The sequence below is a fragment of the Myotis lucifugus genome, unplaced genomic scaffold, assembly GCF_000147115.1.
Source record: "Myotis lucifugus unplaced genomic scaffold, Myoluc2.0 scaffold_85, whole genome shotgun sequence".
In the NCBI taxonomy this organism is placed as follows: Eukaryota; Metazoa; Chordata; class Mammalia; order Chiroptera; family Vespertilionidae; genus Myotis; species Myotis lucifugus.
Window position 1 is genome coordinate 1,588,593 of NW_005871133.1, and position 26,249 is coordinate 1,614,841.

General features: G+C 34.5%; 1 protein-coding gene and 1 long non-coding RNA gene across 4 annotated transcripts in view; both read left to right on the forward strand.

The window, feature by feature from the left end:
- The window catches only part of GPHN (gephyrin), a 414,574-nt gene that overhangs the window by 254,225 nt on the left and 134,100 nt on the right, over window positions 1-26,249 (forward strand). For all 3 annotated transcript variants that reach the window (XM_006090985.3, XM_006090983.3, XM_023755821.1), the window contains one exon: window positions 10,585-10,719. In XM_006090985.3, the coding sequence (XP_006091047.1) occupies window positions 10,585-10,719 (135 nt within the window). The remainder of the gene's footprint in view (window positions 1-10,584; window positions 10,720-26,249) is intronic.
- On the forward strand, window positions 10,891-25,521 carry LOC111826494. The gene is made up of 3 exons (XR_002829828.1): window positions 10,891-10,934; window positions 25,279-25,335; window positions 25,502-25,521. It is a non-coding gene; the product is annotated as an uncharacterized LOC111826494 (long non-coding RNA).

Sequence of the window (26,249 nt, forward strand, 5' to 3'; positions counted from 1 at the left end):
TTTACCACTTAACATTTGGGACAAATTACTCAAGATTTAAGGTTCAGTTTCTCATTTGTAATTTTAATAAGTGGAGATAGTCCTTGTAAAGAAACACTCATATGAATATTTAAATTTTTACATTTATAAAAAAGATAGCTTATAGTTATACCTTATATGTTTACTGTGTAGACAAAATCACAGTGTGTGTGTTATATATATACTAGAGGCCCAGTGCACGAAATTCATGCACAGGGATGGGGAGGGGGGGTTTCCCTCAGCCCAGCCTGCACCCTCTCCAATCTGGGACCCCTTGAGGGATGTCCAACTGCCCGTTTAAGCCCGATCCCATCACCAGGATCAGGCCTAAACGGGCAGTCGGACTTCCCTCTCACAATCCAGGACTGCTGGCACCCAACCGTTCGCCTGCCTGCCTGCCTGATTGCCCCTAACCGCTTCTGCCTGCCAGCCTGATCACCCCCTAACCACTCCCATGCCAGCCTGAACAACATCTAACTGCTCCCCTGCTGGCCCGATTGCGCCTGACTGCCCTCCCCTGCCGACCTGGTCACCCCCAACTGCCCTCCCCTGCTGGCCTGGTTGCCCCCAACTGCCCTCCCCTGCATTTCTGGGTGCCCCCAACTACCCTCCCCTGCAGGCCTCACTCCCCCCAACTACCCTCCCCTGCAGGCCTGGTCCCCCCAACTGCCCTCCCCTGCAGGCCTGGTCCCCCCCCACTGTCCTCCCCTGCAGGCCTGGCCCCTCCCAACTGCCCTCCCCTGCAGGCCTGGTCCCCCCCAACTGCCCTCCCCTGCAGGCCTGGTCCCCCCCAACTACTCTCCCCTGCAGGCCTGGTTCCCCCAAACTTCCCTGCAGGCCTGGTCCCCCCCAACTGCCCTCCCCTGCAGGCCTGGTCACCCCCAACTGCCCTCCCCTGCATTTCTGGTTCCCCCCAATTGCCCTCCCCTGCAGGCCTGGTTCCCCCCAACTGCCCTCCCCTGCAGGCCTGGTCCCCCCAACTGTCCTCCCTTGCAGGCCTGGGTCCCCCCAACTGCCCTCCCCTGCAGGCCTGGGTCCCCCTAACTGCCCTCCCTGCAGGCCTGGTCGCCCCCAACTGCCCTTCCCTGCAGGCCTGATTGCCCACAACTGCCCACCCCTGCCGGCCATCTTGTGTCCACATGGGGGCGGCCATCTTGTGTGTTGGAGTAATGGTCACTTTGCATATTACCTCTTTATTATATAGGATATATCAGAACTTCTTGTGGATTTTTGTATCACTTATTTTAATCTAAATTCAGGTCTTATTCTTGTTAAATTTCATTTTGCGCCCTGGCCGATGTGGCTTGGTTAGGCATCGCAAAGTTTCTGATTCGATTCCCGGTCAGGGCACATGCTTGGGTTGTGGGCTCGATCCCTGGTGGGGGACATGCTGGAGGCAACTGATCAATGTTTTGCCCTCACACAGATGTTTCTCTCTTTCCCTCTCCCTTCACTTCTCTAAAAATCAATGAATTTTTTCCCCATTTTATTTTGCTACATTCAACTGATGAGTCTAGCCTGAGAAGATCTTTTTTTAAATCTATATTGGCCATTAAGTATATTTCCTATCTTTTCTAGCTCTGTCACCTACAGATATATTAACCATGCTTTTATGCGAGTCACTGATAGAGCTCTTTTTTAGGATAGGTCATTGTACATACTACCAGCAACCCTGTTGGCTATAACACTTAACCAGCTAACATATACTTCTCTTATAGTCATGAAAACCCACTTTATCAATTTTGTCCACAGAATTTTATAAATGATTTGTCAGAAGATACCTACTGAATGCAAGATAGGTATGATAGCTTTGTTCTTTAGTAAAATTTCCATGATGTTTAATCATAGCCTTTAAAGGATTAGTACCAAAGCTCTGGAAGGATATATGTTGTATATTTTCAGAAAGAACCCATTTAGGTATGCATATGTCATCTGTTTTTATTATTCAGATCCTATATTGCACACTGAGATGTCTGTAAAGGTCTCTAAACAGAGAAGTTATTAAGAAAGTGTACATATGATATTACTAACCACCAAAATTAACAGGGACTCCAAAAGCCATACCAGTGGAGATTGACAAATTATGGCTATGGAAGCCATACTTTTTCATATATGGCTGCTTTTGGAGACTGATTCCAATTACAAATTTGCTCACGAGCTACATAAAATTAAATCCAAATAATAGATCTTTTATTGTATTAGTCTTGCAACTTTTCTGTAAGTTTAACCATTTTTCAGAACAAAAAATTTTTAAGTGATAAAAATAATGATTCAAAGGGTGAAATGTAGGCTTACTTATGAATTTACCTTGCACCATATACAAATGTGTATGTTTTCACTGTTGTTATTCTTACTGGCATTTCAAAAGACTATGGAGTTCAAAAAGGAAAATGATATTTTGGCTATGTATTCTGATTTTGATGTATAACTCTTTATTTCTTCTTTTAGAAGTGTTCACCCTATCAATCAAATTAGTTTTAGGATAGTAAAAGCAACATAGATAGAATCAGCACAGTTCCTAAGAAAGTATGTATTCCCATTACAGTTTCCCTTAATGAAGAAAATTCTATTGTTTAATTATATATCTACAGAGTTTTCAATCAACTGGGACAAATTGTTTTCTCCCTGTAGTTCTGTGAGATAATAGGAATACAGATTAGTTCTCTAAAAGTAAGAATGTTATTTCTTTTGAAAGTGATTTGGCATTTCTCTTTCTCATTTTTTGCTGACTTAACCCACTACAAATTCTGCTTACTCTAGGTAGATTCTCACTACTCCTTGGAAAGTCTTTGGCTTATCCCTTATTGATTCCTTTATATATATTTATGAGATACAGACCTTCACCTTTTTCATCTCATTTCCCCTATTCTCTGTTCTTGTTCCTTTTTTTTCTTAATCCTCACCCTGACGATATGTTTTTATTGATTTTTAGAGAGAATAAGGAAAAAAGAGAGAGAAACATCAATGTGAGAGAGAAACATCAACTGGTTGCCTCTTATTCACGCCCCGACTGGGAATCAAACCCACAACCTAGGTATGTGCCCTGACCAGGAATTGAACCTGCCACCTTTTGGTGTACAGGACGACACTCCAACCAACTGACCACTTGGCCAGGGCAACTCTTGCTTATTGTTATCTTAAAGAAATTAAAGACTATCAGAGCTAAACATTTTTTCTTTTTGCTTAAACTATATTTTTAGTTAATACTTTGTTCATTTTTATCACAAAGAGAGATTGTAATTTTCAAAGTTAATGACTGCTTTTACTGTGTTTTGTTTTTTTTAAGGAAATAATGATTAAGTATTAACTGCATGCCAGACATTGTGCTCATTCCTTTACCTTTCCCTAGTTGTTGAGTGTGTTGACCACTTCTCATTTTTGAAACTATATCTTTAGTTGGTTTTTTTTACTAAAATGTTTTTAATTGTAAGCTATGCATAAATACATTTTCCTTATTAAAAAGTAAAAATGAAACATTAATAAGATTAACATACATTTAAACCACACTCTTATTTCATTCTCATTTGTCTTTACATTTCCCCAGAAGTAAACCTTTTTTAATTGTTCAGCAGGGCATTCCTCAAAACTTTTCTATACAAATGTAGTAAGTAAAATCCTAATAATCTGTAAGTGATATGTTGTGTATGTGTGTGTGTGTGTGTGTGTAATTGAAAGAGGGAGAGAGATAATTGACAAGCTGCTTCTAAAATTTTATAGATTGTCAATGGAAAGGGCCAAAAATAACCAAGATACTCTTGAATAAGAAAAAGAACAAAGTGAGGAAACCTACTCTATAAATATCAAGACATAAAATGATATAAAGTAATCCTGATACAAAAAAATGAACACAAAAATGAAAACTACAAACCAATATCCCTTATGAATATAGATGCAAGCATCCTAAACAAGATACTAGGAAATTGAATCCAACAGCGTATTAAAATGATTATAAACCATGACCATGTAAAATGTATTCCATGGATATAAACAACATAAGAAATATAATCACTATATTACGCTGCATTAACCAAAGAAAAAAATCCACATGATTATCTCAATTGATGTAGAAAAAGCATTTTACCCATAAGAAAACCAGGAATAGAAGGCAACTTTCCCAACCTGATTAAAGGGCATCTATAAAAATAAAAAATAAAAAATAAAAAAAACCCATAGTTAACATCCTACTTGATGAAAGATTGAAACTTTCTCCCTAAGATAAGGATCAAGGATGTCTGCTCTCAACACTTTTTTTCAACATTGTACTGGAAGTTTAAGCCAGGGAAATTAGGCAAGAAAAAGAAATAAAGGGCATCCAATTTAAAAAGGAAGAAGTAAAACTATTAGAGCTAATAAATTCAGCAAAGTTGCAGGATAAATGAAGAACCCACAAAAATCAGTTGGATTTGTATTTACTGACATTAAAATTTTTTAAAAGAAAATTTTAAAAAAATACTATTTACAATAGCATCAAAGAGAGTGAACACTGAAAATTACAAAACATAAAAAGACATAAATAAGTGGGAAAACATTGTTAAGATGGCAATACTACCCAAAGGGATTAACAAATTCAATGGACTTGAGTCTCTTTTTCTTTCACCAGGTTAGGGAAGTTTTCAGTCATTATTTCTTCAAATAAGTTCTTGATCCCTTGCTCTCTGTCTTATCCTTCTCATACCCTGATGATACAGATGTTGTTGCAGTTGATGTTGTTCCAGAGATCCCTTAAACTATCCTCATTATTTAAAATTATTTTTTTCTTTTTGCTGCTCTGATTGGATGTTTTCTACTACCTTGTCTTTTAAATCATTGATTCAGTCCACTGCTTCATCTAATCTGCTGTTGATTTCTTCTAGTATATCCTTCATTTCATTTATTATATTCATTTCTAACTTTTTTATTTTTATGGTTTATATGCCCTTTTTTATGCAGTTGAAGTTCTCACCGAGTTCCTTGAGAATTCTTATAACCATTGTTTTATCTAGTAGTTTGCTTGCCTCTATTTAATTTAATTCTTTTTCTGGAGAGTCTCCTGTTCTTTCATTTGGCACGTTTCTTTGTCTCCCCATTTTGTCTGTATCTCTGTTTGTTTTTATATATACTAGTAGATAGATTTCTGTGTCTCCCAGACTTGGTAGAGTGACCTTATGTAGTAGGTGTCTGGAGGGCCCAGTGGCACAGACTCCCCAGTCACCTGAGCCTGGTACTCCAGGTGCACCCATTTGGACTGTGTGCACCCTCCTGTTATAGTTGAGCCAAATTGCCGTTGGCATGTCATTGGAAGGAATTGACACACAGGGTGATCAGCTAGGAGGACTGGCCACGACTATAGCAAAGGAGTTGCTTGCAAGGGCCTACCCCATAGAACAGAACTTGCTTCAGTAGGGCTCTGGTGCCCAACATATTCACGCCTTGAGTATATGACTTGTAGAGGTGGTTGGGTAGTGCTCCAGCCTGGTCTGAAGCTGGCTACAGGGTGCACTGGCTCTAGGGCCTCCTCTGAGGTCCAGACCAAGGTCAGCTGCTGCCTATGCCCTACCAAGGGCCATCCATAAAGCAATCTGCAGCTGGCTGTTACTTGTGCTGGTCTTGGAGGTGCAGGAGAGGCCAAGCTGGGAACAGAGCCTGGCTACCTGAGCCTGGGGCCACTTAGCAAGAGATACAATGCATGTCAAAGCCAGATACTGCTTGTTTGTGGTTTATTAACCTTTGAAAGAATTTAGGAAAGTCTGTAGCATGAGCCAAGACAGGCCATTTGTAATGAAAAGCCACAAGTTGGGTGCGGCCGGGTCTCAGAGGATCACCAGAAGGTGAACAGTGTTAATCAGGTTGATGGAAAATCAGATACGGTGCCCATGTGCATCTGCAGGGGGAGGGCTCTGCAAAGAACAGTAGTTTCTTCCAGAACTTCCATCTGGGAGAACTGCTCCGCCAGCCCTCGCCTTGATGCCATACAATTCAGTTCCTTCCCACATATCCTTGGCACCTTTCGAGTTGCTGCCTCAGTGCTGGAGCTCAGAGGAAATAAGTCCAAGTAAATCTGTGCATGGGCCCTTTAAGGGAAACACCTGGGACTCTTAACAGCCACATTCTCCACTGGTTTTCACAGCCAGAACTTATGAGGACTTCTTTTGCTGGCACTGTAACCCTGGGCTGAGGGGCCTGGTGTGGGGCTGGGACATCTTGCTCCTCAAGGGGATATCTCTGCAGCCAAGATAACTTTGCCCATTTTAATCACCACATGTGGGTATGAGATCAGCCTGTTCTATGTCTATGCCCCTCCTACCAGTCTCCATGTGGTTTCTGTATATCCTTAGTTATAGGACTTATGTTCAGCTAGATTTCAGGCCATTTTCAATTATGTTATTCCGTAGTTTAGTTATAATTTTGAACTGGTATGGGAGAATGCCTGTATCATGTTTACCTACTCCATCATCTTGACCAGAAGCCCCCTGTTATGTATTCATTTTTATTCATATCAAAGTATTTTCTAATTTTCCTTATGATTTCTTCCATGACTCATTGGTTTAAGAATGTGTTTAATTACCACATATTTGTAAATTTCCCAGTTTCTTCCTGTATTGATTTCTATAATCAGAGAAAATGCATTTTATGATTTTAATATTTTACTGAAAATTATGTTGTGCCCTAACATTTTATCTATCCTGGAAAATATTCCATATTCACTTAAGAAAAATGTATATTCCACTGTTATCAGGCTGATTGTTCTCTATATGGTTGTTAGGTCTAATTAATTTATACTGTTCAAGTCATCTGTTTTACTTTTTGACCTTTTAACTAGTTGTTCTAACCATTATTGAAAGTTGAGCATTGGAATATCCCATTACTATTGTTAAACTTTTTTTTCTCTTTAATACTGTCGGTTTTTGCTTCATATATTGTGGGGCTCTGGTTAAGTGCATGTAAGTTTATAATTGTCATATATTCTGATAAATTGACTTTTATCATTATATAATATTTCTTATAATAGTTTTTAGCTTAATATCCATTTCTTCTGATATTATTATAGCCATTCCAGCTCTCTTGGTTACTTTTTACTTGGAATTGTCTTTTTATTTGTTTGTTTGTTTGTTTGTTTGTTTGTTTTTATTAATTTCAGAGAGGAAGGGGGGGGAGAGAGAGAGAGAGAGAGAGAGAGAGAGAGAGAGAGAGAGAGAGAGAAACATCAATAATGAGAGAGAATCATTGATTGGCTGCCTCCTGCACGGGAATCAAGCCTGCAACCTGGGCATGTGCCCTTGACCAGAATCAAACCCGGGACCCTTCAGTCCATAGGCTGATGCTCTATCCATGGAGCCAAACCTGCTAGCGCTAAAATTGTCTTTTTAAATTATATAAGCAACAAATATATATATATGGATTTACAAACCAAAATATACACTCTATATACTGACTTTTATATTTACCTATGCAGAATACCAGTGTTGTTTATTTCTTCATATGAATTCCAAATTACTACTTAATGTCCTTACATTTCAGCCTGAAGGACTTCCTCCTTTTAGCATTATTTGTAGGGCAGGTCTACTAGCATTGAACTCTCTCAGTTTTTGTTTATCTAAGAATGTCTTGAATTAACCTTTATTTTTGAAGTATTTTGCCAGATATACAATTTTTGGCATTTTTAGTTTGTCATTTCACTGCCTACTGATCCCTATGGCTTCTGTTGAGAAATCAGCTGTTATTCTTATTGAGGATCTTTTGTATGAGTGCTTCTCTTTTGCTGTTTTCAGGATTCTGTCTTTGTCTTTTTCTCTCGGAAGTTTGATTATGATGTGTCTTGGTTTAGAAATCTTTGAGTTTATCCAACTTGGGGTTGTTGAGCTTTTTGTCTTTATCAAATTTAGAAAGTTTGGGTGCCTTATTTCTTCAAATATTATCCCTGCCTCTTTCCTCTCCTCTGGAACTCCCATTACGCATATCTTGGTACAGTTATTGGTGTCCCTTAGATTTCTTGAGTTCTGTTTACTTTTCTTTTTTTTTTTTTTTTTTGCTTCTAAAACTGGGCATTCTAAATTGATTTATCTTCAAGTTCATTAATTCTTTTTCTTCTTATTCAAGTATGCTGCTGAACCCCTTTAGTAGATTTTGACAGCTACTGTGCTCCCCACCCCCCCCCTTTCCCTAGTTAGCTGCCTGAGCTCTGGGAATGTTACAAATCAGGGGAAATAAAGGCAGCCCTTCAAGTGTGTCCTTCAGTGAACCACCAGACATGTTGAAACAAACAACCACAATTTTTTAGAATAAGATTTGTTCTCCTTCATTTGTAAGAACCTTTACCAGGATTGTGGGCTGTGTCTTCAAGGCCATTCATTGAGCTGTGTATTGGGGGATCAGTAGGGTTTTTTTAAATTGATTAAGCATTCTCCTGGTTACAATACTAGTAAACTTTTATTAGTTTCTAGATTTCTGGTAAAGTTGATTCTGACATTATTGCTAGTTTATTCATCTCTTTAGTGGAAGGATGGACTTTTGGCATTTCTACTCTGCCATTTCCACTGTTGTCACTTAGAAAGGATTCCTTCGAAGACACAAAAACTACTAACTATACAAGAAAATATTGATAAATTTAACTAAATTAAAATAAAAAGATTATATTCATAAAAAGACATGATACAGGAAGAAGACAATCTGCATAGTAGGATTATATATTTACACAATATAAAACTGATAAAAGACTAGTTATTCAGAATAGATACAGAAGTATAACAATTCAATAAAAGAGAACCCAATAAGGGAAAATCGGGCAAAAGACTTGAACAGGGACTTTACAAAAGAGAATATCTAAATGACTAATAAAGATGAAAAGGTGTTTACCCTCATTAATAATTAGGGTAAGAAAAATTAAAACCACCATACTACCTACCAGATTTGACAAAAATTAATAATACAATACTAGGTAGAGGTAAATTGTGGAATAAGAGCAATTGTTACCATTCTTTTGTGATATATATAAATTGGCTTAACCAATTTAGGAATTTGTAAAAGAAGGTATTTATACCCTATAACAGTACTTCTGTTCCGAGTATATGTATATGTGCTAGAATTAATGCATGTGGGAATTATGATATATTAACAAGAATGTAGCATTGTTCATAATGTCTCCAAAATGAAAATAATAGAAATGTTCATCAACAGAGTAATCCATATTCATTGCCTCCTTTTTCTTACATTCATCTTTTTTCTTTATATCCTATAATCAAGTGTTTATCTTCATGAAATAATGAATTAGCTCTCTCTCAGACCACTAATGACTATCCCATCTATTTAGTGTCTGTTTCTTTCCCCTTTATCTCTCTTGGTATATTCTTTGAATATCACCTTGTTCCCATCTTGTGCACAAAACTTGAAAGTAGTCACATTTTCACTTTGAGAATAGAAGAACTATACCATTAGTAGTAGCCCAGAACATGAACTAAATTATGCATAGGCCCAAATAATAAATTTTATAATCAACATAAATATTAATGATTTTTAAAATAAATAATTCACATTATTTGCCCTTATGTTTGTATATTTTTAGAATGGTGATTCTCAATTACATCAGTCTTTACCATGTTGATAGGAATAATTTAATAATAATAATAATAGCCAACATTTATTAAGTGTTTACTACTTGGAAGTGCTAGATAATTTAAATACACTATCTTATTTAATCCTCATCAGTAATCCAGTGAGGTAGATGCTATCATTGTCTTCATTTTTTAGATAAAAGAAATGATGATTAGAAAAATATATTCCTCTGGTATGAATAAAACTAATGTCTTCTCAATTTTTTAAAAAACGGAAAAATATAGTCATCAGTATCCCTGCAGAAGTCATAGCATACTTAAATGGAGAAGAGTTTAATAAAGGACTATGGTATTTACAAAGGTTTGGGCAGATTTTAGGGGAAGCAACCAGACATAATGCAGTGCCCTGGGACTCATAATAGTGGATAGTCCTAATGGAGCAAAGGAAGGGAGCTGCTATTACAATCCAGAAAAGAGCTATAAGCAAGTGTCATCTGACATGGCTGTGATCCTAGCTAACCTATATTGACCTGGTAGAGAAGAAGCCAGGGGAATAAATACCAGACTTTATGTTCCTCCACTCCTTTAGTTTCCTGACAGTGCCTCCCATTGGCTGAATCCAACTGGAAACCAGAAGCCCAGGATATCTTGTTGATTCTATCTATACAAGTCAGTTTAAAGTAGAGAGGGTGAAGAAGGATGGAAAATGAATCTGAAAGGGAAATGGAAAATATCTGGGAAATACATAACTATTAAATTACAGAGTCAGTATATGAATGCCAAACACTTTACTCCTGACCACAATGCAATTGTGGTTAAGAGCTCTCATAAAGAAGTTTAATAAAATAGTATTTGGCCAGGGGAAATACTTTGAATCTTGAGGTTTCTATTCTACGTCAAATTGTTGGATACTTTTATAACTAACAGTATATGAGAAGAAAAGAACGTCCCCATCCAACAACAAGTTAGGTGTGGGTATTGGTTTTATATGCTGTTAGTATTTTTAGAATATTAAACCATGCATATTCCCCTTGTTCAGATTCCAGACTCCATAATTTCTCGTGGCGTTCAGGTGCTCCCACGAGACACAGCTTCCCTCAGCACTACTCCTTCAGAATCGCCTCGTGCTCAGGCTACATCTCGCCTTTCTACTGCTTCCTGCCCAACACCAAAAGTAAGTACAGTCCCTTGGTACTGTGGCTATGATGTGAATCTGGGAAAACTAACCAGTATTTTCTTCTGCTTGTCAAGGTCGGATTCATGCATGATAAATACAATGAAAAATTAATGGACTGTAAGATAGTTACCACCTACTGTTTCACAAATTGTCATACTAGGCCAACAGAAGGACAATAAAAATTTCATGCAAAATGTCTACTTTTACATCAGGTATCACTTTCTGTAGCTCCTATTACTTTGCTGTAGACTTGTTATTTTCTTAGCATACTCATCAGTATAGATGTGGAGTTACATGTTTATGCAGATCAATGCATTTTTGGCCAAAATAAAATAATATTACCAAAAGGTGTGTTTTTTTTTAACCTGTCCAGTCTGGGGTAGCTCCCTGCTCTAGTATCATTCCAAATTTTTTCAAACATATCCAACTTGGAATGTTGCTGCCTAATATTTGGAAACACATCTAAATTGATTAGAAAGAAAGTTTTAATGCCAACCTTTGGGGGAGGGAAGAAGTATCTTAGTATTTATTTTTTATAATTTTCCCAAGTACTGAATTGTGTATGGGGGAAAGAGTATTAGATATTTATTCACTGCCTCACATCTTCAATGTATATGATAAATTAAATAGCAAACTTAATTATGGCTATGACTGCTTACTCCTGGAATCTCCCTTCTCTGGTTAAGATAATCATTTGTGCTATCACGTTTTCTATGGAATGGATCCAATATTGGCATCAAAAGGTTAAGAGTAAAATTTCTTCTTACTTAATAGGATATGGTGTTAGATATCAATCTGTACACTGAATTTATTCTAGGGCTCTGCAGGTAATTTCTCAAATTGTGACTTTTTCTCTATATCAAATTTAAGAACTTACATAGCTGTCTTTCTCAATTTCTTTCTCAACTTCTCTGAATTTATCAGTGTTGTAATTGGATTTAACTAGAAGTGATCTCAAGCAGTTCTTGATATAAAATGCAGTTGCTTTTACATTCCATGGTACAACCTTCTTAGCAAAGTCTTCACAGTGTTAATGTTGTATATCATTGTTTTTAGACTTGTATCAAAAATAACATATTATTTTTATAGTTTAAAAAAACAGGTCCTAAATCTTCAGTGAAGAAAAATTGTAAGCACATTCTAGGCATGAAATGTATGTTAATGCCATTTGGATGATAATCAACTACATCTTCACTGAATGAAAACATTGAGTTCTCTAGACTAAAATTGGATAGATGAATCTCATTCATGTCTTTTTTAAGTTTTTAAATCAAAATAATTTATCGTTTGGCTGCATTAAATTCTAATTGTATAAGCTGTATTCATTTATAAAATCTGGGAAATAATTAAAGCTGAAAGTTAAGGTCACTATTAATGTTTAGCCATTCACCACATATTAAGATCCAAATCTTGGTAATAAAGAGCTATCCAAGATACAGCATTTTTCCCCCTTAACAATATATACTGTGAACATAAATATTTTAAGCATAATTTAATTATACATACTAGTTCTTAGTCCTTTTAAAACGTTGTAATTATATTTTAATTACAAACTGAATATTAAATCCAATTTTAAAATTCACTTGGTATTTCCAAGTTTACTAAGGTGAAATCCTAAAAATAAAAATGTTGATATTTATTAAGTTAATGTGCGTATTGCAAAGCTTTAGGAGAGCAAGTGGCTTGTCTTGACATTTTTCTCTTAATTAACACTTACATGCTCAAACTGACAATGAATTCATATAAAGCAGTGTATGTGAATATCTTTTTTCCTAGGAATTTTTTTCTATACTTTTATCTAGGAATAAGATTGTGTTTCTTTTCGATAATTTTTACCAGCATCATAATGTATATCTCAAAGATAAAATTATTGCTTTAGTGTAATTTTAAAATTAAATTGTTAAGGCTGAATCAGAATGCTAATATAATAAAAAACTAGTTTGAATATTGATTTCTTAAAGGAGTGAAGAAAGTCAAATTAATCTTTCTATTAAATATTTTAAATTATAAGACTTCTTGATTGAATCTAAATTATATATGCTTTTGTATCAGTGACAGTTTAGTCGATGGTATAATAAAATAAATAGGTAGATAAACATAAATTATTCAACTATAATTTTAAAATAACTTCATAATTATAAGTTGAAATTCATGCAAGAAGAAATGAAAAAATTGTAGTGATAGAAAATAATAGGAGGGAAACCTTACTTAGAATGATCAGAGAAGACCTCGCCAAGGAGTAACATTTCACTAAGGACATGAAGAATACACTGTCTAATCTTATATTCAAACAAAATGCATAATTATTAATTTTTTATAAGTTTCCTTTATCCTCTGAACATAAGAATTTAGATTACTCTGGATAAATAATAAATATTTTTTAACTCACAGTTTTCAATCATTGGGTCTGTCTAGAAAACAATGTGATTTCCGGCATTATTGATCCAGTATCAGTATAATATTCCCTCTGAGATTTTTTTCTTAGTGAAGTTAGTTTTACAAACTATTCCATATTATTACCACTTTTCTTTGTGAGCACCAGTGTAATTATATGATATGGCTAGTTCATTGGTTGTAAACCTGAGGTTCCCAAGTCTCTGGAGAATCTTTGTTGCTAGGTCATGGTACTAGCTGGGGTCTGCAAATTATTTTTCACTATTTATAAGAGCATACACAAAATCAATAAGACTATACTAAACATTAAGTTTCTTTGCTTTTGTCTTAAATTAAATCAGTATTGATATAGCAACCTCTATTCAGCTATAATTGACATTATAGAAATATGGGTTCTACAAACACCAAAAAAAGTTGGAAAACACTGAGTTAATGACATCAAAAGTACATTTTCTAAACATAAAAATGTAAGTTATTTTATAAAAAGTTAATTGCCCCATCTGATGGATATTGAGAATAATATTCTCTAGATTATTTGTCAAAGTCAGCAGTTCTCAGACATAATGGTCTCAGAACGCCTTCACACACTTAAACATTATTAAGGACACCAGATAGCATTTGTTTATGTGGTTATACCTAGTAATATCTACTGTGCAAGAAATTAAAACTGAGAAATTTTAAATGTTTATTTATTTGCTTCAAAATAAGAATAATAAGCCTTTATATGTCAACATAAATAACATTTTTATGAAAAAAAAATGTTTTCCAAAACAAAAATATCTACTGAAAAGGATGGCATTGCTTTACATTTTTTCAAATATATTTCAATGTTTGGTTTAATAGAAGACAGCCAGATTCTCACATCTTCTGTACTCAGTCTGTTGTGATATGTTGTTTTTGTTGAAGAATATGAAGAAACAAATCAGCCTCACACAGTTATGTAGTTAGAAAAAGAAGGATGATTTTAATAGTATTTTCAGATAATTATGGGTATTTTTTGAAATTACACCAAAAATTTACAATTTTCTTTTAAAAGTTAGTTGAAGGATGGAATCAAAAATTTTGTCAGGACCATTGAGTACTTTGATATATTATAATCCATTGCCCTGGCTTGAACTTTGTATGAACTTAGGTATAATTTTGTAACACATTTCTTGGTAACTTAAATAATATATGTTCTTCTAAGTGTTGACATATTTCATTATTTATATTAAAAAACCATTTTCATTAATATAACCACCAAGCTCATAAAAAAGGACTTCGAAGTATTGGAAGCTCTCAAACTCATAGTATTATGTGTTTTCCACAGTTCTGATTTGTGTTTAAAAGTTATCTTTGACAAAACAACAATTCCTGTCTGTTTTTCTGGAATTGACAGGCCCATTTCATTCATGTCGAGAAAATGTCTGCCGAATATCTAAGTCTGAATAATCACAGTTTGTCAGTATTCTTTCATTCCTTCAAGTAACAATGGTATTCTGTTCAAAACCTGACTAGTTCAGCATGCAACTCAAACAACTGCATAAGTGCTTTTCCTTGAGACAATCATCATCCTTTGATATGGAACAGCAGTATTGTATTCATACTACTCATTTTGCCAGACTCAAGGGACAAGTTTAAACTAAGTTAAATTAGTATTTACTGTTTCATTGAGAACAATGTTAAATGAAACTAGCTTTTCTTTTTTGAAACTATTAAATTTTTTTAACTGTTAGTGCATGATAGTGAATAATACAAGGACTATTCATATATTTGGATCCACCACCTCAATCTGCACTAAGGTGCCAACCCACCATTGCTTTTGTATCATTATTGAAAATGTCAACATAGTGAAAGAGGCAAATGTCATAGTACTGTTATTGAAATAATTCGGCCTTTGGACTCCTGAAAGGGCCTCGGGGACCCTCATGGGACTGGACTTAAAGAACCACCAGTATAATCAAATGAGCAAACTGGTTTGTTTCTTGAAAATATATGGGTCAAAATTATGTCTTTTGAATCTTATTTTTTCAGTGAGACAATGTTACAGTGCTATCCTCAGAATAGAGATCTTATTCAGGGGTGGGAACCTTTTTTTGGCCAAGGGCCATTTGGGTATTTATAACATCATTCACGGGCCATAGAAAATTATCACTTTAAAAATTAGCCTGCTATATTTGGTCAAACATTTAATTAATTCACCCCTAAAGCCTTGGCAGGGCCAGACCAAATGATTTCATAGGCCTTATACAGTCCACAGGCCAGACATTCCCCACCCCTGGTATGTAAATAACTACCAGTATAGTACCCTGCTTAAGCATTATAAATGGTTCACCCTCACTCTGTAATCCCAATTAATTCCAGAGCAGGGAATAGAATTTCTCCTCCCTAAGTCAAAATGAGAAAAGGCTTCACAAAGTCTTTTGCAGATACAAGACCAGAAATTGTAATTTCTGGCTAACTCGACTTATTTCCAAAGAGATACTATTTCTGCACTTGGATAGCATATAATGTTTCCCCAGGATATCTTATCTACTAATAGATACAGAGAGGCCTCTTTTAAGTAATAGCCTAATTTTGGGAAGATAATTTTATTAGAGATATAATTGAGCGTGGCTCTTTAAAACTCAGTTTAGAACATTTAAAATTGATGAGCTTTTAAATAAATATAAAATTTTTCAGCTTTTCCTAAAAAGATAAGATCAACATTACTTGTCCAGGACCCTATGTATATCACAGCTGTCATTCTTTATATCCTCCAGGCTATTTTACTCATTTGCATTCAATGACTGGCTCCTATAGATGTTTGAATAACTGATTTCTACTCTTGTCCATTATTGTTTAGTTTCTCCTCCTTTATAACAACATGTTTGTTTTGCTAATTATTCTGGTGTGATAGCAAAACAGATTATTGAGACTTCAAATAAAAGATGGTTCTCTTCTGTACTTTTCTAATGAGAAAGGCACTACCCAGTATGGTAAAGTATTTCATATTTTGATAAAATTGAAGTTAAATAATAGTAATATGTTTTAGCTTTTAATTTTGAGTTTACAAATCATTTTATTTTCTTATTTTTATTGATTTTAGAAAGATGAAAGGAGAGCAAGAAAGGGAAACATAGATCGGTTGCTGATCATACACACCCCAACTGGGGATCGAAACCGTAATCTGGGTATATGCCCTGAATGGGAATCCAACCCGCTGCCTTTTGGTATATGGGACCATGCTCCAACCAACTGAGCCACACCAGCTGGGCAACAAATAATTTTAAATGGTTGTTCTATGGCATTCTGCTAAATGTACAGGATTTTACATTGATTTTTGTTTCTTTGTTCATCTCATTTAGTGTCCCCTCTGTCTTTATATATAGTGGTAATTGAAAATGAAATTCCTCCCATCCTTTTCTAATTATTTAATGTTCACAGAATTATATTCATCACTGAAGCTAACCATAATTTAACTGTGAAATGTACAATTGCTACTCTGAAATCTGAACTTGCAAATGACATTTAATTGTTATCCTAAGAAGATATAGCTAACCAGAAATTATTAGCTGTAGAGTTAAGTTTTATTGCTTACCAGTGGTTCTCAACCTTCCTAATGCCGCGATCCTTTAATACAGTTCCTCATGTTGTAGTGACCCCCAACTATAAAATTATTTTCGTTGCTACTTCATAACTGTAATTTTGCTACTGTTATGAATTGTAATGTAAATATCTGATATGCAGGATGTATTTAGGCGACCCCTGTGAAAGGGTCGTTCAACCCCCAAAGGGGTCGCAACCCACAGGTTGAGAACCGCTGGCTTAGACAGTCTATAAGTGGCTAGGTTCTTCTTTTATTCTTTAAAAACAAGTAATATACCTTCTCATTTTAGAAAATGTATATAAGGGGGAAAAAGAGTGCCTCTACACTTAATTAATGACTGCTAAAATTTTGTTGCATATCATTCTGTTATTTTTTTCTTTGCATTCAATTATTTATATAAATGGATCATAATGGGAAGGCAGTGAATAAGAGCTTAGGTTCTGAAATCACTAGTAGGTATATGGCCTTTAGAAAGTTACTTTACCTCTGTAACCATAATTATCTCATCTGTAAAATGAAAAATAATAATAACATTTCCCTCATAGGGTTATTATAAGGTTTAAATTTTAAAATTCATATTAATCACTTATCACAAAGTTTGAAATACAAGTAATGCTCACTAAATGTTAGCTATTATTATTAAACTATAATATTTTATCCTAAACTATAAAGATTAAAAAAATATTTTATCCTAGCTCATTCATTTAGTAATATAAACATCATTACATGTTTTTAAATAATCTTGTACAACATTATTATTGTTTGCTATTCTAATTTGTAGAGGTAGCATCATTTTGTCAGCAGCCCCGATTATGTATATTTCAGATGTTATTTCAGTTTTTAAAACAATGATATAATGATCTGGAAGTTAAATGTTTCATAGTTTTCTCTTTTTAATTAATTTATTTGTTTGTTTGTTTGTTTGTTTGTTTCAGAGAGGAAAGGAGAGGGAGAGAGAGATTAAAACATCAATAATGAGAATCATTGATCAGCTGCTTCCTGCATACAACCCAGGCATGTGCCTTTGACCGGAATTGAACCCGGGACCCTTCAGTCTGCAGGCCAACACTCTATACACTGAGCCAAACTGGCTATGGCACAGTTTTCTCTTTTTAAAATTTTTTTATTTATTTTTAGAGAGAGAGGAAGGGATATGGAGAGAAAGAGAAACATCCATCGGTGTCTCCTACACACCCCCTACCGGGGATCAAGCTGGAAACCCCAAGCATGTGCCCTGACTGGGAATCAAACTGCCAACCTCTTGGTACATGGGACAATGCCCAACCAACTGAGCCACACTGGCCAGAACTACAGTTTTCTCTTAATTAAACCTAGCAACTGTATTAATTCTACCTTTGTTTAAAGTATATGCGGAATCTTTAGTTCATTATTCATATAATTGTGTGTGTTTTTTATTGTCTAAAGTTTTACATGTCACCTTTTCCTCTGATTGATCCTCCTCTCCCCCCAGCCATTCCCACTCCAGGCATACCCCCCCCTCCCCAGTGTCTGTGTCCATTGGTTATGCTAATATGCATGCACACAAGTCCTTTGGTTGCTCTCAAACCTCCCCCTTACCCCCCCCCCCACCACCACCACCATTTGTCTCTGGATCTATTCTTATTCATCAAATTATGTTGATCATTATATCCCACATATGAGTGAGATCATGTGACATTTATCTTTCTCCAACTGGCTTATTTTGCTTAGCATAATGCTCTCCAGTTCCATCCATGTTGTTGCAAATGGTAAAAGTTCCTTCTTTTTTATAGTGGCATAGTATTCCATTGTATAGATGTACCATAGCTTTTTAATCCACTCATCTGCTGCTGGGCACTTAGGCTGTTTCCAAATCTTAGCTATTGTAAATTGTGCTGCTATGAACATAGGGGTGCATATATCCTTTCTGATTGGTGTTTCTGGTTTCTTGGGATATAGTCTTAGAAGTGGGATTACTGGGTCAAATGGAAGTTCCATTTTTAACTTTTTGAGGAACCTCCATACTATTTTTCACAGTGGCTGCACCAGTCTGCATTCCCACCAGCAGTGCACGAGGGTTTCTTTTTCTCCACATCCTTGCCAGCACTTGCCGTTTGTTGATTTGTTGATGATAGCCATTCTGACAGGTGTGAGATGGTGTCTCATTGTTATTTTGTCACTCTCAGATGATTAGGACTTTGAGCATGTTTTTATATGTCTCTGGGCCTTCTTTATGTCCTCTTTCAAAAAGTGTCTACTTAGATCCTTTGCCCTTTTTTGATTGGGTTGTTTATCTTCCTTTTGTTAAGTTGTATGAGTTCTCTGTGAATTTTGGAGATTAAACCCTTATCGGAAATATCATTGGCAAGTATGTTCTCCCATGCAGTGGACTTTCTTGTTGTTTTGTTGATGGTTTCTTGTGGTGTGCAGAAGCTTTTTATTTTGATGTAGTCCCATTTGTTAATTTTCCCCTTAGTCTCCATTGCCCTAGGAGCTATGTCTGTAAAGATATTCTTACGACATATGTCTGCTATTTTGCTGCCTATGGAGTCTTGTAGGATTTTTATGGTTTCCCATCTTACATTTAAGTCCTTTAGCCATTTTGAGTTTGTTTTTGTGTATGGTGTAAGTTGGTGATCTAGTTTCATTTTTTTGCATGTATGTGACCAAATTTCCCAACATTATTTATTGAAGAGACTTCTTGACTCCATTGTATGTTCTTGCCTCCTTTGTCAAATATTATTAATTGAGCATAATGGCTTGGGTCGATTTCTGGGCTCTCTGTTCTGTTCCATTGGTCTATATGTCTGTTCTTGTGCCAGAACCAGGCAGTTTTGAGAACCGTGGCTTGGTAATATGGCTTGATATCCGGTATTGTGATCCCTCTAACTTTGTTCTTCTTTCTCAAGATTGCTGTGGTATTCGGGGTCTTTTTTTTTATTCCAGATGAATTTTTGGAAAGTTTGTTCTAGATCTTTGAAATATGCCATTGGTATTTTAATGGGGATTGCATTGAATCTGTAAATTGCTTTGGGTAGTATGGACATTTTAATGATGTTGATCCTACCAATACGTGAACATGGTTTGTTCTTCCATTTGTTTATATCTTCCTCTATCTCTTTTTTCAATGTCCTGTAGTTTTTTAAGTACAGGTCTTTTACATCCTTAGTTAAGTTTATTCCTAGGTATCTTAGTTTTTCTTTATTCATATAATTCATATGGATACCAAGAGCAGATCATTTTTGCATCTTGATGAATTCAATTTAATGATATTCAATTAAAAGCAGTTTTTAGTATTTGTATATGACTTATTTATTGGCAGACATTTAAAAAATTATGGATCCAAAGTTGTTTGAAAACTTAACATTGAGTATGTAAAAGTAATTGCACTATGAGGCACTAAATATTGAGGGTTAGCCCAACTGCCACTTTGAAATATTTTTTAAATAGACATCAGTTTTTATATTTATAATATCATGGTATTAAATTAAGTAACCTCTAAAGTTGCTTGTAGGCCTATAAATCTGTTTCTTTGAAATAAGTTTCTATACTGACTGAATAAATATTATTACCATTCTGTTTAGCCCTTCTCTCTGATGTTATATTAATATCCAATTAATATAAAATAATTTACATTTATTTATCCAGCCTTTACATTCCATGTTACTACATAAAGTTAAGGATTATCAACTGAAAATGCTCTAACTTTAGTAAAGATTTTTCTCATTTAGGTCAAGCTTAATTCTGTTAAATGAAATAATGATTTATCTTGGTATCCACTAGAGTTTGTGCAAGCTATAGGAAAATAGGAAAGTGAGAAGTATAGAAATACAAGGAATAATTAAATTAAGAATACTAGCTTTCATTTTAATTAAAAAGTTTTGATTCCTTTAAACTTCTTTTTGATAGTTTGGGGCATGTTTGTGCAAAAGCAGCTCAACAGAAATAACCTATGCCATCATTATTTCAGCAACAGAATTTATTAGATAGAGCCATGATTTAAATCCATATAATTGCCCTAGCTCAGTGGTTCTCAACCTGTGGGTCGTGACCCCTTTGGGGGTCGAACGACCCTTTCACAGGGGTTGCCTAAGACCATCGGAAAACACATATATAATTACATATTGTTTTTGTGATTAATCACTATGCTTTAATTATGTTCAATTTCTAACAATGAAATTGGGGGTCACCACAACATGAGGAACTGTACTAAAGGGTCGCGGCATTAGGAAGGTTGAGAACCACTGCCCTAGCTGGTTTTGCTCAGTGGCTAGAGCAGGGGTCCTCAAACTTTTTAAACAGGAGGCCAGTTCACTGTCCCTCAGACAGTTGGAGGGCCGGACTATAGTTTAAAAAAAAAGACTATGAACAAATTTCTATGCACACTGCACATAACTTATTTTGAAGTAAAAAAACAAAACGGGAACAAATACAATATTTGTATTTGCACGTGGCCTGCGGGCCGTAGTTTGAGGACCCCTGGGCTAGAGTGTCGGCCTGCAGACTGAAGGGTCCCAGGTTCGAATCAGGTTAGGGGTACGTGGCAGTTCCGGATGTGTAGGAGGCAGCCAGTCAATGATTCTCTCTCATCATTGATGTTTCTATCTTCTCTCTCCCCTGATTCTCTATCATCATTGATATATCTATCTCTCCCCTCTCCCAAATCAATAAAATATATATTTAAAAAAAAAAACACCCAAGAAAACAAGGGCAAGAAGGGTTGACATTTTAAATAAATAAATAAATAAAAATCCATATAATTAACTGGCCATGTCTCATCTCATTCATGACTTTAATAAAGAGCATATCCCAAATTAAATTATTCTCTGGATCATTATATTTTAAAATGATATATATTCTAAAATTGGCCATGCCAAAACTTCAGGATTAAAGACAAATCCTAAAAAAGTATTTTCTTACTTACAGAAGTTGGTTCAAATTTTCAAGTTGAAAGTAAAACTCTTTTTAATGTCCTCCTCCAAATCATAACTACCAGAAACAATCTATAGCTTTACTAATATACACTGAGTGGTATTGGTTGGAAGACAGTTTCTAAGTAAAAAGTTTTTTTTCTATTATTGATGCCCATACTTTTTAAAAAGTGGCATAATAAAATCAGGTTAAAAATGTTTGTCTCTCAGGATAATTAGAAGTTAGATAATTCTAAAAATAAAAGAATTCAGGCCCTAAGGCAAACAAACAAACAGAAAAATTTGTTTAATCTACATAATCTAAATCAATAGAAAATATGGCAGGGGACAAGGATGGGAGTCTACATTAGTCATTTCATATGTGAGAGTCTAAATTTTCTTAATTTCTAGTTCTCCAGAAAGCCACTGAACCTCTCTAAACCTGAGCTCTCTTATCAAAAAAACAAACACACAAAATATAAACCTTTTCTCAAAAATTTTCAGCAAATATTTTGTAATAAAGAGAAATGTGAATGCATACACCCAGTGATATAGTCACTTACCTTTATGTGGCTTTTACAAGCCTAAACTTTCTTTGAAATTTCATATCTTTAAAAAATTAATATAAAGTTGGATTTCTACTCTAAAATCTATATGTTTGCTTCAATAAAAACATAACACAACTACTTATTATTGGCAAGAGGAATAATTTTTTACCTTGTTAGCAGTCAAAATGATTTTACAGTGAGCTCAGTTTTGAAAAATTAGACTAAAACAAAGCAAATCAACAACCCATATTGTATTCACTTTCAGGCAATGTCTTTTTTAAATGATATTTCTAGAATTCAAACTTTTATTAAAAAGCTGACTACAAACAGCAGTGATTTCACTGTTTTATAGGACACATACTGGTAATTAATCCCTAAGGATAGATTCTCCAGTAATCAATCCCTAAAGAAAGATTCCTAGAATGCTGCAAAAGAAGTAATACAGTGCAATATTTTCAGACTATTTTTAATAAATGTTTTGTTAAATATTCTAGCTGGAAGGCTGAATAGAATATTGAAATGGTTTTGATCCTCTGGTTTATATCTTTTACAATCTGAGTAAAATGCTTGTAGAAGGATTTCTTCAAGATAGAAAAATTATTAGTGATAACATTTTTTGTTTTGCAACTGACATTTTATTTTTCAGTATATGTAAATAATTAATAATTTCAACCAACTCATAATCCTTACAGTTCTTTACATCTGATTATCAAAATTTCATTAATATTGCAATGATCCTAAATGTAACAGAAACATTTGCAGTTTAACCTCTCAGTTACTGATAGAGAATGTTTAGCCTCAGAGAAATGTATGTATAAAATTAGCTAACATGTGAGGCTCTTACAGTTATCATGAAGACCAAATTAATTCATTTTATTCAAATGCTAATCTTTTGTGATTTCTCTTATACTGTTCCATCATAGTTTATTATTAAGGGTTGACTAGAGTAAATGAGAGCATTGCATTTCAAAATCTATTCATTTAACTTTTCTCTACTTCTCAAATTTTTGTTTATGAGACAAATCTTTTTCAGATTCTCTTTGAAAATTTTTAGTATTTGGAATTATTACCTGTTTTAGGAGCCACAAAAATATTACATGACAACTCTGACTTTGATAACCACATTGGTTTTCTAAAGTCTTCCTCTTATGATAGTTTCAATTTACAAAATCCAATTTATATGCAGAAAATTGATCTCAAGCATTGACAAATGAGCTGTCTACTCTAAAAATCTATCTTTAAATTAGTATTATAGTCTTTTTTTTCATGTTTAGTGTTCAATGGTGACTATCTTTTCTCTCTTATAATTTATATAATAACAAAATTTATTTAAGATGGAGAGATAAAGAGATATATACATACATATAATCTAATAAGCATCAATTTTTGTCCTACCCATTTATTTCCAGGCCTATTACGGAAATACAACCTTAAACTATAAATTAGGAACTGTGGATGTTGTTCCTTGATTTGTCATTAATATTCTGTGTAACCTTGAATAAGATACCTTATATTGCTAGACTTGATGTAATTTTAAGCTTTCTGGAAATTAAAAAAATATATATATGTAGAAAATGGTATTCACTTGTTACTGAAAATTTGCTGAAAATCTTCACAGTTTTTGATAGTTTTCCGAAAGCAGCATGAGGCACTAGACTATACTTTTATTGGAAACTGCAATAGTTTATCTTTGTAATCAAGATATAGTGAGTCTCCCTTTAAAAAGGGAAACAACTTTTGATATGAAAATGTTCTCTGAGGTCAAAGAAAATAGCACAAGAGAATTAATAGGAACGCATTGTCTACACAGAGGCCCTGTCTTATAGCGGGTAGCCATTCTACTTAGTTTTCATTGTTTCTAAATTTGAGAATTCTGTTTGACTAAGCATGAGAATTGGTGATTATTATTTGGGCATAAATTTAGTTAATGCTGAAGAATTAGTAAAAACTATTTATATTGACTAAAACCAGAAGTTGACATTAAAATTCTTATGTGCCAAGATGCTTTTTTTTTTTTTTTCAAAATGAAAATTCAATTCTTAGTATTTTTCCTCAGTAATCTCCATATACTATCTGAGATGTCCTAAAAAGGATAAAACAATCTGTAGTGTGCCAAATATAATTTTGTAGTGTGGTCAGGTTTCTTTTTTTCAGGGGATTTTAACACTCAGAACTTGACATCATGTTGATGCTTCCCTGCTGTCTCCTAATACAAGCAGAAGCATTCCAGCTAACTTGACCTGTGCAGTCTGAAGGGAGGCTATCATTCGACACATGTAGGAATCTACTTGATCGGAAGCTTCTTTCCCCTTCTCCCTCCCTTTTTTCATTTTTTTTCTTTTTGTCTTCCTCTTTAAACAAAATATTTGTTGTTACAGCTCTACTAAAAAGCAAATGAATTTCTAGTTTATCCCTCATCTGATAAAACATTTTGTGTTAAGAACCTTCTTTTTCTCATTTATATAATGATATAAAACAAGTTTTTAAAATGGCAACTTTATTTTTTCCTATCTTACCTAGGAGGAAAATTCAACTGAAATACAGAAAGCTTTGAGGGAGTGACTATATCTGACATTGGTCTGGCATTAAAATTTTCTGGTTGGGCAGCACAATTGTTTAATTGGGAATCTCAGTGACAGCTGAACAACCTCAATGCTTGGGTCAGCAAGCGGAGGATCTTCACTCTGTCACCTATTAAGAATGATGCTTGTCAGGACTGATCTTTCCACTTGGGGAACATTTATGTTTCTAATCATATCATTAATGTTTTCTGATATTACAATGGAATAGATACTAAAACACTGAAAGAAACAAAGTTCTATGCATAGGTATATTTGTAATTCTTTGTTTTTCATAAACCAAATGCAAATGTAACACTACTCCAGATACTGCTTCATCAGAAATCCCCAAGATAACTGAAAGTAAGTGCACATTTCTTCATCAGGAATAGTGCCATAACAATGATTGCATTCTACTGACCAGCCTATTTGCAGAGCATGTCATATAGCCTCTGGGTTAGTTAACTCCTTGACCTCCTAAGAGGTACCTCAAAGAGTCAATTGATGTTTTTGCATGTATTATTTACTAATGCGTAGAAAAATTTTTAAGTTCACTTTTTCTTTATTCTGTCTTTTTTACCCATCTTCCCTCATTGTAGCAAATTAGACGGCCGGATGAAAGCAAAGGAGTTGCTAGTAGAGTTGGATCCCTCAAAGTAAATATGTTTCTAACATTTTTTGGCAAGATTTTGTCTATAGCCTACACTTCTTCCTTTTTGGTGGGTGGTGGGAGGAAGGGAGCTTTTTCCATTTTTCACCATCCCATTTTTTTTATTTTAATATTTTTATTGGCTGTTGGGTCATATTTTTTGTTTGTTTCAGCTACACATAGAGCAACCAGCTGAAGGCAAGCTGACAAATAACTAGCTTTGAATGGCACTACAGACAAGAAAAAGGGCAACTGCCTCACTACAGGTGCCATAATTTGGGGTTCTAGAGTAAACCGTTCCTCTGACTGATGTCACTATGTGTTAAGTTCCTGTTACACAGAGAACTAATATTTATTTTCAGAATATTATCTTCCCTTTTTATGTTTTTTATAAAAAATAATTAAGTATTATTTTGGTGTTATTACCATTTATAGTTTATTCCAGAAAAATAATTATGAATTAATAACATATTTTATACATATATAAAATTCTTAAGAATTAGAAATGTTATATGATGCTGGTATAATGGGCTCACATATAGCTAACAGTATTTAAGCACTCAATCCCCTTTATTTTATTTTTTAAATTAAAAAATTGATATAACAATCAGCAGAAACAGTATACATCTAATGTTTGCCCATTTTTGTATGTGATTTGCTAATTTACAACTTAAATATTTCTGATCTGATGGTCCCATTTACTAGCTGTTAAATATCTTGGGTACTTGATACTCTAACATTTAGTCACAATGAATAGGTAAACAAGTTATCACTCCTAAGAAACATAGACATAGTTAAAAGTTGCATTGATAATTTTTAATGCTGCCCCCATAAATGTAAGATAAAATTTGAATTTTTAAAATACACAGAGGAATCCCCCCCCCTCAAAATTAACAGCTTCTTATATCTCAATCCCATTTG